At 44.5% G+C, this 13061-nt stretch overlaps 1 protein-coding gene across 8 annotated transcripts in view; it reads left to right on the top strand.

Moving 5' to 3' along the window:
* Positions 1 to 13061, top strand: part of Tp53bp1 (tumor protein p53 binding protein 1) — a 90191-nt gene that overhangs the window by 10161 nt on the left and 66969 nt on the right. For 6 of the 8 annotated variants that reach the window (XM_052723202.1, XM_052723205.1, XM_052723204.1 and 3 more), the window contains exons 2-6: positions 1083 to 1157; positions 6472 to 6661; positions 7226 to 7410; positions 7631 to 7724; positions 7971 to 8055. In XM_052723202.1, coding sequence (XP_052579162.1) covers positions 6655 to 6661; positions 7226 to 7410; positions 7631 to 7724; positions 7971 to 8055 — 371 coding nt within the window. In that variant the 5' untranslated portion in view covers positions 1083 to 1157; positions 6472 to 6654. The remainder of the gene's footprint in view (positions 1 to 1082; positions 1158 to 6471; positions 6662 to 7225; positions 7411 to 7630; positions 7725 to 7970; positions 8056 to 13061) is intronic. The other 2 variants (XM_052723199.1, XM_052723200.1) reach the window with 1 other exon arrangement.

Below are 13061 nucleotides of genomic sequence, written 5' to 3'. Positions count from 1 at the left end.
AAGGCGTGCGCCACCACTGCCCGGCCCTTTTGTTTTTAAGGTACTAGGATATATACCACTACATCTGGCTAGTTTTGTTTTGTTTTTCCCTATCGAAATACGTTTCTAAACTGGATGTGGTGGCAAACACCTGTAATTTCAGCCTTCTGGAGGTGGAGGCAGGAGGATGAAAAGTTTGAGTTCATCCTCAGCTACACAGTTGAGGACAGCCTGGAATACAGGAAACTCCGTCTCAAAATAACAGCAACAACCCCCCTCCCCCGCAACCAAACACCAACAGTAAACTTTATCATGAAGGTCCTCACTTCTACCCCACTTCCTTCTGGGGTGCCGAGTGTGCTCAGGAGCCTCACACGTGCTAGGCAAGCACTGTACCACTGAGCTGCTTCCCGAGATCCAAAGACACTACAGAATTGATGATGTGACTCAGTAGAGTGAAGGGACAGTGAGGAGACAGGAAGCAGGACCCAACCATAGGCTGTGTGTACAGGTGAGCGCGCACACACACACACACACACACACACACACACACACACACACACACATGTGCGCACACACATACCCTCAGAAGATGAGCAAATATTTAACAGCTTAAGGACACTGAAATTGTCTCCTCCTACTCCTCTTCTTCTCATGAGACAGGGTTTCTTTTGTTTTTGTTTTGTTTGTTTGTATTTTGTGTTTTTGAGACAGGGTTTTTCTGTGTAGCTTTGGAGCCTATCCTGGAACTCACTCTGTAGACCAGGCTGGCCTCGAACTCACAGAGATCCGCCTGCCTCTGCCTTCCGAGTGCTGGGATTAAAGGCATATACCACCACCGCCTGGCTGAGACAGGGTTTCATGTAGCTCAAGCTGGTCTTGAAGTCACTATATAGCCAAAGTTCGCCTGATCTGGTGCAGCTACCTCCCAGTTGCTAGTATTATACCCAGCTTTTATTTGTTATTTATTTGCATGTGTGTGCTTGTTTCTGCCTTTTGTTTCTAGGTAAGTGGGTACAGGTAGAGCTCAGTTGTTTGGTCTGAATATTTAATCTCTCTCTCTCTCTCTCTCTCTCTCTCTCTCTCTCTCTCTCTCTCTTCAGGGTCTTCCAATGTAGGCTAGCCTAGTCTCAATCATTTGATCCTCTTGCCTCAGACTTTGAGTGCTGGGATTACAGGTGTGTACAATGCCTAGTTTAGGCTAAGGGATGAAAAAGGTGGAGAAGAGGGTTGGGGGACAGTTTAACTGGTAAAGTACTTGCTGCTCAAGCTTGTGTTTGATCCCCAGAATCCATGTAAAGTGGCTGGTACAAGACTGGGCTTTGGAAGGCTGAGACATCTGGATCCTTGAGGCTTTCTATCCAGCCTATTGGGTGAGCCCTAGGCCAATGAGAGCAAGGTGGATGGCACCTGAGGAGGAATGATGCCTGAGGTTGTCTTCTGACTTCCATATACATCCTTCTAAAAGTGCATACACACACACACACACACACACACACACACACACACACACACACACACGATGGAAGGGAGAAAACTGCAGCTAATCATAGTTAAACTTGTGCTTGGAAGCCAGGAAAGGTAGCACACGCCACTAATCCCAGTGCTTGGAAGATCAATACCGTTGGATCAGGAGCTCAAGTTTGAGGCCTGTCTCAACTATAGAAAAGAAAAAGGAAGTCAAGTGGGGGGTGGCAAACACCTTTAGTCCCAGCACTCGGGAGGCAGAGGCAGGCGGATCTCTGTGAGTTCAAGGCCAGCCTGGGCTACAGAGTGAGTTCCAGGACAGTCAGGGCTACTCAGAAAAACCAACAAAAACCAAAAACCAAACCAAACAAAAACAAAACACAAAAAAAAAAGAAGGAAAAGGAAGAGAAAGAAATTCTGATAAACTGCAATATGAATGACCTTGACGATACTGTGTTAAATGAAATAAGCCAGATCAGACACAAAGGACAGATATTTAATCAGACTTATATGATACCTACAGCAGGAAAATTTCTATCGACAGAGAGTGGAATAGTGATTTCCTGGGGTTTCAAGAGAAGAGGATCAGGAGTGAACATTTAATGGGGTTAGTTATAAAGATGAAAGACTATACAGAAGAAGGTGATGATTGTACAGTATAGCGTGAATGTGCCAGTGCTAACAAGCTATATACTTAAAGAAGATTAAGATGTCCAGGTGTGCTGGTAGTCCGTGGCTTTAATCCCAGAACTCATAAGATTGCCACAACTTTGGGGTTAGCTTGGTTTACACAGAGAGTCCTAGGCCAGTCTGGACTAAAGTATGACACTCTATTTTGAAATAAAAAAGAAATCCAGCCAATGAATGGACAAAATCCCAAACCAAATAAAAATGGTTAAAATAATAAATTTTCATGTTTCTTCTTTTGGCGGGTGTACAAGGTCTCACTCTGTAGCTAGTCCTAGGCTAGCCTGCTGTAATCCTCTAAGTCTGAGGTTAAAGACATGAGCTACCACACTTGGCTTTATTTTCACATGATTCAAAAAATAATCAGACACTGAGTATGGTGGCCTCAGCTGCTTGACAACTAGTCTAAAAACAAAAACAAAACAAACTTAAAATAGATAATAAAGAAAAACAAACGTTGCATGTAGCCATGAACACTCTGCCGAGATCAACACATTCACATTTTGCCATATTGTTTCTAATCATTTTGTAATTTTTTAAAAATTAGCTTTGTGTTTGTTTGTTTGTTTAAGACAAGGCCTCTCTGTATCCCTGACTCGCCTGTAACTCTCTCTATAGACCACACTGGCCTCGAACTCAGAGAGATCCTCCTGCCTCTGCCTTCCAAGTGCTAGGATTAAAGGTGTGTGCCACTACACTGAGCTAATAAGTTTTTAATTGGAAAGATTGACAGAGGAGTTGAGTAGGGATAAGGCATGCTGTCTAGGATTGTTCCTGCTGTAGGGGTCGCAGGTATTGGTAGGAGAATTGTCCTAGATATAGGTTAGCAAGTTCCTAAATGACCTCATCTTGCTCTTTTTTTTTTTTTTTTTTTTTTTTTTTTTTTTTGATTTTTCAAGACAGGGTTTCTCTGTGTAGCTTTGCGCCTTTCCTGGAACTCACTTGGTAGCCCAGGCTGGCCTCGAACTCACAGAGATCCTCCTGGCTCTGCCTCCCGAGTGCTGGGATTAAAGGCGTGCGCCACCACCACCCGGCCTCATCTTGCTCTTATAGTCACCTTTTCGTTGTCTTAACTCTCCCCAAGGATGCAGTGTTGACAATGTCTCAGTTTCTCCTGCTTTCTTCACTTTAGTTAAATTCTGAGTCTCCGCAACAGTGGGAATACCTATAATCAGTATTTGAGTGAAAATACATTCTGAAACAAAACAAAGGCTACGTGTTAACTATTCAGCAATTTGTCACTGTTAACCTCTGAACTATACAGACTGAGTTCAAATGGTAACTCTTAGTAACTCAGAGACCTTGTACCGCTTTTTTTCCCATCTCTTTAAGCCTTGATTTATCTGTACCTCTCAAAGAGTATGTTATTAGGTTGAGCATCCTAGCATCTGCCACACGGTGAAAACATAATAAATAATACATGCTGTTAATTATACCTGGTAAGTGACTGGCCATGATTTTGTAGGTTCATACATAACAGAAGGCAGCCTAATGGTTAGAATCAAGAATAGATTAATTATAAGTCAGCTTAGAATACTTTACTCCCACAGCATAAAGGGGATGTACAATTGTGTCCCTGTTGTTAAATAAATGTTTGTCAGATCCTCGATGGAGTTCTTGCCACTGAGGTCCAAAGCTCTCTTTTCCATTGGCAACCATGAAGCACATGGTCAGTGAGGGTGAAACTGGCAGGGGTTCTTTTGTTTGGAGAAATCTGCGAGGAAACATAAGAAAAAGTCTTGACAAGCGGAGTCAGGTCGCATTTACTTTTGTTGTCTGATTGGCTGAAATTTATTAAGGAATTGTAGGACCCAGTGGGATGATCCCAATTGGATGAGATTCTCTGTAGGTTTTCAAGATATTAATTAGTTAAAGACAACTTAAGGGGAAATGGCTTTAAGCTTTGGAAGGCAGGATTTAGGCGAGTTAATTAGAAGAAATGTTTCCTGACAATGAGGCGTCTTAAACTTTAAAGCAAGTTAACACAGGATCTTGTGAAACTTTCTTCTGAGGGCGGGCTTTAGAGAGAGATTAACTTTCTGTGCGTGAGGTGGCCTAAGGAAAGATGTACCTGCAAATGGAGGTGCTGATGCTTCCTCATGGGGCCCATCAAAGCGTGGGCTCACCTAGGTACAATTAGTTATAGCCCCAGAGGGTAACCATCCTGCCTGCATTTTCTGATCCTCTGGGATAACAATGATTAATTTAATTGCCACACTGCCTAACAAGGAATTCACAGTTTTCCTTCCCAGTGTTTTTATTTTTTTAAACCTCTTGATTTACTTAGTGGTGGGAATGGCTCAGGTTCATTTACTTAATCTTACTCATGTTTAGAGAATTTTAACGTGTTCTTAGTTTTATGAGTTGAATGGCTTTTTTAGACTTATTTTTATTTGATTTAGGTGGGCTTTTGCTTGCATGTATGTACAGGCAGTGTCCATGGAGGCCAGACAATGGAGGGATCCCCTGGACCTAGAGTTGTGAGGCACCATGTGGGTGATGGGAACAGAACCAGGGTCCTCTGGAAGAGCAGCCAGTGCCCTTAACCTCCGAGCACCTCTCCAGCCCCTAGTTTTATGAATTTTGACAAGCACATTTTTTTTTTTTTAACATCAGGGTAAACAGAAAGACTTGTGTATTTACGTCTCAGTGGGGGAAGGAGAGATGCACTATCCAGTTGCAGAACAACTGGGGAGGGCTCTGTGGGAACCAACATCAGTTTGCCTGCCCCCAGACCTACTTGGCTTCTTCCCTCTCAAGCTGAGCAGATAGATCTTCTTAGTGCTCTGGTATAGCTGGTGTTGGCCTGATGTGGACTGTTTTTTAAAGGATATTTGAAAATTTTTATTTATTCATGTATTTTATGTGTATTGGTACTTTGCATGTATATCTACACACCAGAAGAAGGCATCAGACAGTTGTGAGCTGCCACGTGGGTGCCTGGGAATTGAACTCAGGACCTTTAGAAGAGCATTGAGAGCTCTTAATCACTGAGCCATCTCTCCAACCCTGTGGATATATATTTTTTTAGGATTATCTTGATTTGGTGTCTAGTACTCAGTAGCATCAGAAGCAGAGGAACACAGGAGTCAATTATGAATAATTTTAGGATTAAGAAGTGAGATGTGTCTGTGATTTGGGTCATTTTTGCTCTACTTGTGAAACATTCTAGGACAGGAATTCTAGTTACAAGAACAATAGATCCTAGATTTTTCAGAACAATTACATTTAAGCCAATCCTTTTGTTCCCACAAGTAATGGATATGAAGACAACATGCTTTGATTTTTGGGTTATGAAAATATGATCACTGTTATTTATAGCCGCAGAGAGAATATTGGCTGGTAGGAAGCGCCTCTCTAAGCTTAGCTTATTTCAAGTGCTGAACTGGGCATTTATAGAAGTTGAGAATCATGTATGGGCTGTGCCTAAATAATTCTGGGTCTGGAGTAGAAAAACTACCTCCTGTTTAATGTTACTATGTATATACTTGGCATTGTGCTAGCTGCTTTTCCTACTACAGTTGGTTGGTTAGATTTCTAGTCCAGATCCAACGGCAAATTTAAATTAAAATGACAACGAAACCACGTATGTCTCTCGGGCTCAGTTCATTAATAGCTGTCACAGCTGCCACACCCTTTTATAAGACCCTGACACCATAATTAGGATAATTAAATCTCTGGGCTTGGATCTTTTAGGTCATGGAGTTGGTAGGGGCGACAGCTGTCCTCTTTGCCACTAGTTTGAGAATCACAATGATCAATTCTTTCAAAGAGAGGTGCAAAGCGTCTGAGGCTGCTGCAATCCCATAAAAGAAAGGGCAGAGAGACACAAATAGGAAGCCTGAAAGAGAGTGGGGACAGAAGAGGTACTGGGGCCTTCAGACAACGTAAAATAACAACAACAAAACCAAAGCTGGCAGAGACAGAGTGGGGGAAATTGAGGCCCTTTGAATTCAGGCAGAGGTCTACAGAGGGAATCCTGATGGGCACTGGCAAACCCCATAGAGTCTTGTCTCTTCCATTTCACCATCTCTGAAGTACTAGCTATCCTCAATCCTCCTTCTCTTTGCCCTTTCTTTGAAAAGCCCGGAGGCTCTCCTTTTCCATGGAAGTCAGCAAAGGTTAATACTCTCAAATGTGAGTCGTGAGTACCCCAGTCCTGCAGGCAGGGTTATGTGTTTCATGCTCTCTCAATGTCCCTTTGGTTCAAGGGTACTGTCATTCTGGCTATACTAGGGGGAGGGCCTGCGACGTCCATGCTGCCATGGAAACGCGCCGCCGTGTTCCTTTTCTTACGCGGGGGGCGGGCACTCCGTCCCAGTCACCTATCATCCACAGGCTTTCCTGAGTGGCGGGCCGCAGCAGCGAATGGGCGGGCCGATCCTGAGTGACGTGACGGGAAAAGGGGGAGCTCGCGGCTGGTGGCAGCGGTGGCTACAGTGGCGACCTGGGGATCGACCTGGAGGGGCCTGGGAAGCGTGCAGAGACCTCTAGATCCAGCGCGAGGGACCTCCCGCCGGGATGCCAGGTAATGCTGGGAGCAAAGCGGGGCGAGCTGGCCGCGGAGGCCCAGGTGGCAGGCTTGCAGGGCTGGCTGCCCGGAGGGGGCGGGGTGGCAAGCATGGCGGCGGTGACGGGGACGGGGTTGGAGGGCCCGGGGAGGGGGTGGGGAGGCGGCGGCCGCGGTGGTCCTGAGGGCCGCGTGAGGGCTGCGGGCTTCCCGCCTGGCCGAGGCTGCCGAGAGGTCTTCCCGGGGCTCAGGGGAGGCAAGACGCGCGGGGAGAGTTGTGGGGGGATGGAAAGGGGCGGGGAGAAGAGGTGAGGAAGGAGGGAAGGGTGTCTGCGGGAAGGTGAAGAGAAAGGAGGGAGGGACCGAAGGATCCAGAGCCTCGTCGTAAATAACGGAGAAACGTGGGGTGAGGAGGGAGCTGGGAAAGTACTCGGAGCGATTGCATTTGCGTGCCACTTAGAGGAGCCCCAGTCTGGCCCCTTCCTAGCTCCCGCACTTCCGCCCCATTATTTAGTCTTAGATTGTGTGAGGAAGGCTTGTAGGGTTACTCTCCGGAACTGATCTTTTGTTATTCTACTCCAGGGGAGCAGATGGACCCGAGTGGAAGTCAGTTGGATTCAGATTTCTCTCAGCAAGATACTCCTTGCCTGATAATTGAAGATTCTCAGCCTGAGAGCCAGGTTCTGGAAGACAATGCGGGCTCTCACTTCAGTGTGTTGTCTCGACACCTTCCCAATCTGCAGATACACAAAGAGAACCCCGTGTCGGTGAGTGATGTGGTATTTGAAAACGATTGAACAGAGTTGAGTTCTTATTCCTCACTCCCTAATCCAAAGTAACCCAGAAAACTTCGTGTTTAGGAGATCACTATCTTCTGGGTAAAGTTGGTGGGAAAAAAAATAAAACCAGCATGTTCGCACACACACACAAAGTCCATTTTGCACCTCTTCGTCCACTGTGAGGATCTTACATGGGTGTATTTTCTAGGACATTGTGTCGAATCCGGAAGACCCAGCGGCAGGAGAGCCAGGAGACAGTCATAGCTCGTGCAATGAACATCTGAAAGAAAGCAAAGCAGCAGGTGAGCAGATTAAGGCTCAGATGTCTTCTTCTTCAGTGTTTCAGGGTGGCGCGCAATGGTTGAAACGTGCAGTTGGGATGATGTGTGTGAGCCTCGTGGGTTACCTAGTGTGCAGCAAGCCTTCACAAACTCAGGGTGTCTTCATGCGTCAGATTAGATGGCTGTTGCCCAAACCCCTGACTTTGCATTAAAGTTTGGTGGCACTTGTCCTTTGTATACTATCCAATTACTGTTTTGTCTTTTCAGACCCTGTGGATGCTTCTCATCTGGGTACGTGTGGTTCCATCAGTCAGGTCATAGAACAGTTACCTCAGCCACACAGGACAAGCAGGTATACTACTGTCTGAAGGAACTGATTTCACTTTAGTGTCCGAGCAGCTCCCCCCTGCGCCTGCAGACTCTTTCCAAAGGCCCAGAGATTCATTTTGTTCCTGTGAATTAGGGAGTGGGGTTTGGGGATTACCTAGGTAGTATTGTCTTAGGACTGGGATCTGGGATCTCTTTTTGTGAAGTAATACTTTGTGTAACTACAATATTTAAATTGTAATGTATACCCTAAGGAGTATTCAGTTTCTACTGTGTCTTACGTACATCATGATGGTGTCGTCTGTGCGAAGTCCCATACTGGCTTCTGACATAACCTCAGTTAGTTCTATCCTTAAGCGACTCTGCAGTAAAGGTAGTGTCTCCATTACATGGGGAAACTGACGGGCAGAGAAGTCAAACGACTCGCTTGACTGTGTTAAGGGGAGGACTGTTCCTTCTGGCTCCAATTCTCCTCTTTCTTACTATTCAGTGTTTCTCAGGCTAATGTCATAGTTCTAAGGTCAAAGAACATATACAACTTTAGGCGTCTTGAGGCATTAGGCTGAGAGGGGAGATAGTTAAGAGACAGGGATGTGAGCTTGACATAGTTCCAACTGTTGCTTTATCTGAAAACAAAGTGCCTTTTCTGGTATGTTTTATATTGATTTGCATTTAAGTTTTCCCTCAAGTGGAAATGGATGCTTTTAAATAGTCTACCAACTAGTGGGCTTATCTTGACCGGTGGATAAGTTTTATTAGGCTCATAATGGTAAAATATTTTTGAAGGGGTTTGAATTTAAAAATGGGAGCCTCGTGTGGTCTTGTACACCTTTAATTCCAGTGTTACTAGGGCAGGAGCAGGTGGATCTCTGAGTTCAAGGCCAGCCTGGTCTACAAGTAGACTTCTAGATCAGCCAGGGCTATATAGTGAGACCCTGTTCCCTGTCCCTTCCCCTGGGGGGGGGGGGGGGAGGAAAGAGTTAATGAGAAAGGAGGAGGTAGTTTCTCATAAAACTTGGATTTCTGGTTTTTGGGATTACTAGTTCTTCATGGCTAGCGTTCTTGGAGCTTACTATGACAGTTGGACGCCGCGGCCGGGTGGCCGCCATTTGTCACAGTGCCTGTTCCTATGTCCAGCTGTCTCACTTATCTGTGGTTGTGTTTGTTTGTTCAGTTTTTGAGACTGAGTCTCATTCTGTAGCCCCAGCTGTTGCAGACTCACCGTGTAGTTTAATTTGACCTCTAATCATGGTGATCTTCCTGTCTCAGCTCGGTGGCTGAGACTACAGGGGTGAACCACAGTGCCTGATGCCACTTGTCTGTTATTTTTCTTTGCTTTGGTTTATAGTGTCTTCGAGCAATACATGCCTGGCTCAGGTGTGCTTTTATGGCTTGTAACCTGGGGTGCATGCTGGGGACAAGAAGTGGGCGTCCCCTATTGCAAATGCATGGGTCGTGTCTGGGTTGTTCATGCTGCTTTTCCTTGTTCAATCATTGTGTTGCTCTTGCTCTTTATGTGAATACAGATTCTATGGTCATGTTCAATAAATGTGCAGTCACTGAGGCATGTACTTTAAAGGGGCTTTGTTTTCATGGGACTTGTAACTTAATAGGGGGAGACCTAGTCTTTATCTCAGTCCTAGGTTGCAATTATGATCATTACAAAGAGAACAAAATACAAATAATCCAGGCGGGAGTAAAGGAATACTTCTTTGAGGATTGCTGTCTAAACAATAAATGCAAATGTGTTAGTTACAGTTAAGGGGCTGAGGAGAAGCTGCAATGTGAGAGGAAGATCTTTCTAAATAGTAAATTTCATGTGCATAGGCCACAAAGGTCGGGAGAATTTGAGGTAGATTCCAAAAGAATGGAAGTCCTTCAGAACATATATACACACATGCACACGCATACTTGTGCACATCCACACATCCACATAGAATCTTCAATAAGAAGATGCTTTGAAACAAAAAATTCTGCTTATTGTAGAATTTCAGGGAGCTGGAGAGATGGCTCAGCAGTTAGGAGCACTGGCTGCTCTTCCAGAGGTCCTGGGTTCAGTTCCCAGCAACCACATGGTGGCTCACAACTGTCTGTAGTGGGATCTGGTGCCCTCTTCTGGCATAAAGTCATACATGCAGAGAGAACACTTATGTAAAATAAAGAAATAAATCTTTAAAATATTCCAAAAAATTCTTCTGATGATATAAACTGATGTTTCTAAATAGAGACTGTCCTACAAGATAATATGGAAAGAATGTGTATATTTTAATTTTCCCATCAAATGTTTGAGAATTATTTTTCTGTTTTTTGTGTGTGAGTGGGGCAGATGCACACATGTCCTGTGGAGGCCAGGAGGCAGCTCACAGGGGGAATCACTTCTTTCCTTCCACTGTGTGGACTTCAGGGATCGAACTCAGGTCAGCAGGCTTGCTGGCAAGTATCTTTACCGACTGAGTCATCTTACTGGCCCCAAATACTGTCATTTTAAAGATTCATTTTTATGCTGGTGGTGGTGGTACACACCTTTAATCCCAGCTCTCGGGAGGCAGAGACAGGAGGATCTCTGTGAGTTTGAGGCCAGCCTGGTCTAGAGTGAGATCCAGGACAGCCAGGGCTATACAACGAAACCTTATCTTAAAAAACAACAACAAAAAATAAAAACCAAGCCGGGCGGTGGTGGCACGCGCCTTTAATCCCAGCACTCGGGAGGCAGAGGCAGGCGGATCTCTGTGAGTTCGAGGCCAGCCTGGGCTACCAAGTGAGTTCCAGGAAAGGCGCAAAGCTACACAGAGAAACCCTGTCTTGAAAAACCAAAAAAAAAAAAATAAATAAATAAATAAAAAAAAAATAAAAACCAAACCAAAACAAAAAAGATTCATTTTTATGTATTTATTTAATTTTTTGGGAGGTTTTATTTTTATTTTACATGTAATATATATTTTGCCTGTATGTATGTCTGTGCACCACATGCATGTAGTGAGTGTCATGAGGCCATGACATGGTGTTGGATTCTCTGGAACTGGAGTTACAGATGGTTGTTAGCTGTCATGTGGGTGCTGGGAATTGACCCCGGTCCCCTGGAAGAGCAGCCAGTTCTCTTAACTGCTGAGCCATCTCTCCAGTCTTTATGGTGGCATATGCCTCTAATTTTAGTACTTGGGAGGCTGAGGCAGGGGGACCACTTTGGAGTTTGAGGCCAATTTGGACTACATAGTGAGTTCAAGAATAACTTAGGATACATAGTCAAACTGTCTCAGCAAACACCACTAGGAAGAGTACAGGGAGAACCTGAGTATACTTTTCCCAGTGCAGAACTATGACAGGCAGGGTACTGGTGAAGATTCACAGCATTCATTTAGATTTCCTATTGTATTGTGTTTCTAGTTTTTCATTTGTGTGGATCTGTGTGTCTGCCACTACAGTCAAGGGACTGAACAGTTGTGTGTAGGATGTCTGATATTCTTTCTATGGTCATACCTGCCTTGGCTGTACCTGAACTTTTAGCATTCATTAACCTATGCTCTATTTGTAAAATTTGCTTCAAAATATATGCAAGTGTATGGGATTGGCTTTTTTGTTTGTTTGTTTTGACAGGGTTTCTCTGTGTAGCTTTGGAGCCTTTCTTGGAACTTACTCTGTAGCCCAGGCTAGCCTCAAACTCACAGAGATCCACCTGCCTCTACCTCCCGAGTGCTGGGATTAAAGGCGTGAGCCACCACTGCCCGGCTTAGGATTAGTTTTTTCCTATCAGCATGACTCCTAGGAGATCCATCAGAGTGTGTCCATGTATTGGTCATTTCTTCCTTCCAGTCTGAATAGTCTTGGATATGTTGGATATGCCATTATTCATAGGTTGAAGCGTATCTTTTTTTTTAAGTTTTTAACTATTGTGAATAAAACTGTTAAAAATATTTGTGCAAATTAAAATTTTTTTGTTTGTTTATTTATATCTTTGTGCATGTGTGTGTGGGTGTGCATGTGGAGATAAGAGGACAGCTTGATTTTCTTCTTTCGTGAAGTGGGTTCTGGGGATTGAATGCAAGTTGTCAGGCTTAATGTGTGTGTATAAATACGTGTGTATATTTACACAAAGACCAGAGACATTGCTCAGCAGGCAAAGGCCCCTACGATTGTTTTTTTTTTAATTTTTAGAATATTTATTTATTTATTGTTTTTTTTTTTTTTTTTTTTTTTTTTGGTTTTTGGAGACAGGGTTTCTCTGTGTAGCTTTGCGCCTTTCCTGGAACTCACTTGGTAGCCCAGGCTGGCCTCGAACTCACAGAGATGCCGGTTGTGGTGGCGCACGCCGGTAGGATTTGCTGAAGGAGGCGGAGGCAGGAGGATCACGAGTTCGAGGCCAGCCTGGGCTACACATTTTAGCCGGGCGGTGGTGGCGCACGCCTTTAATCCCAGCACTTGGGAGGCAGAGCCAGGTGGATCTATTTATTGTTTTTTTTGAGACAGGGTTTCCCTGTAGTTTTGGAGCCTGTCCTGGACTAGCTCGGTAGACCAGGCTGGCCTCGAACTCACAGAGATCTGCCTGCCTCTGCCTCCCGAGTGCTGGGATCAAAGGCGTGTGCCATCATAGACTGGCCAGAATTTTTTTTTTATTTTTTTAAGAGACAGCTTACTATGTAGCTCTGGCTGGCCTAGAACTTTCTCTGTGGGCTAGGGTGGCCTTGAACTCACAGATCTGCCAGTTTTTGCCTCCTGAGTACTGGCATTAAGTGGCTGCTGTGCCTGGCACCTCATGTAAATTGTTTATGTGAATATAAACTTTCATTTCTTTAATAATGTCTAGGTTTTTAATTGGTTGGCTGTGTGGTAGTTGATTGTTGAGTTTTTTAAAGAAACTGCTGGACAGTTCTAGAGTGTCTCTGTCATCTGGAAGTGTTTGCACTGTTTTTGTCTTTTGGGGTGCTCAGGGTTGAACTTGAGGCCTCAGTCATGCTAAGCTGTGTTCTGTGACCAGGTTATACTCCCAGCCCCTTCACTGTTTATAAATCATAATATATACAAATTAAAAAATAT

The sequence above is a fragment of the Peromyscus californicus genome, unplaced genomic scaffold, assembly GCF_007827085.1.
Source record: "Peromyscus californicus insignis strain IS unplaced genomic scaffold, ASM782708v3 Scaffold_7__1_contigs__length_154581171, whole genome shotgun sequence".
Classification (NCBI taxonomy): Eukaryota; Metazoa; Chordata; class Mammalia; order Rodentia; family Cricetidae; genus Peromyscus; species Peromyscus californicus.
Note: the sequence above shows the minus strand (reverse complement) of the source record. Positions and strands in the feature narration are given on the sequence as shown.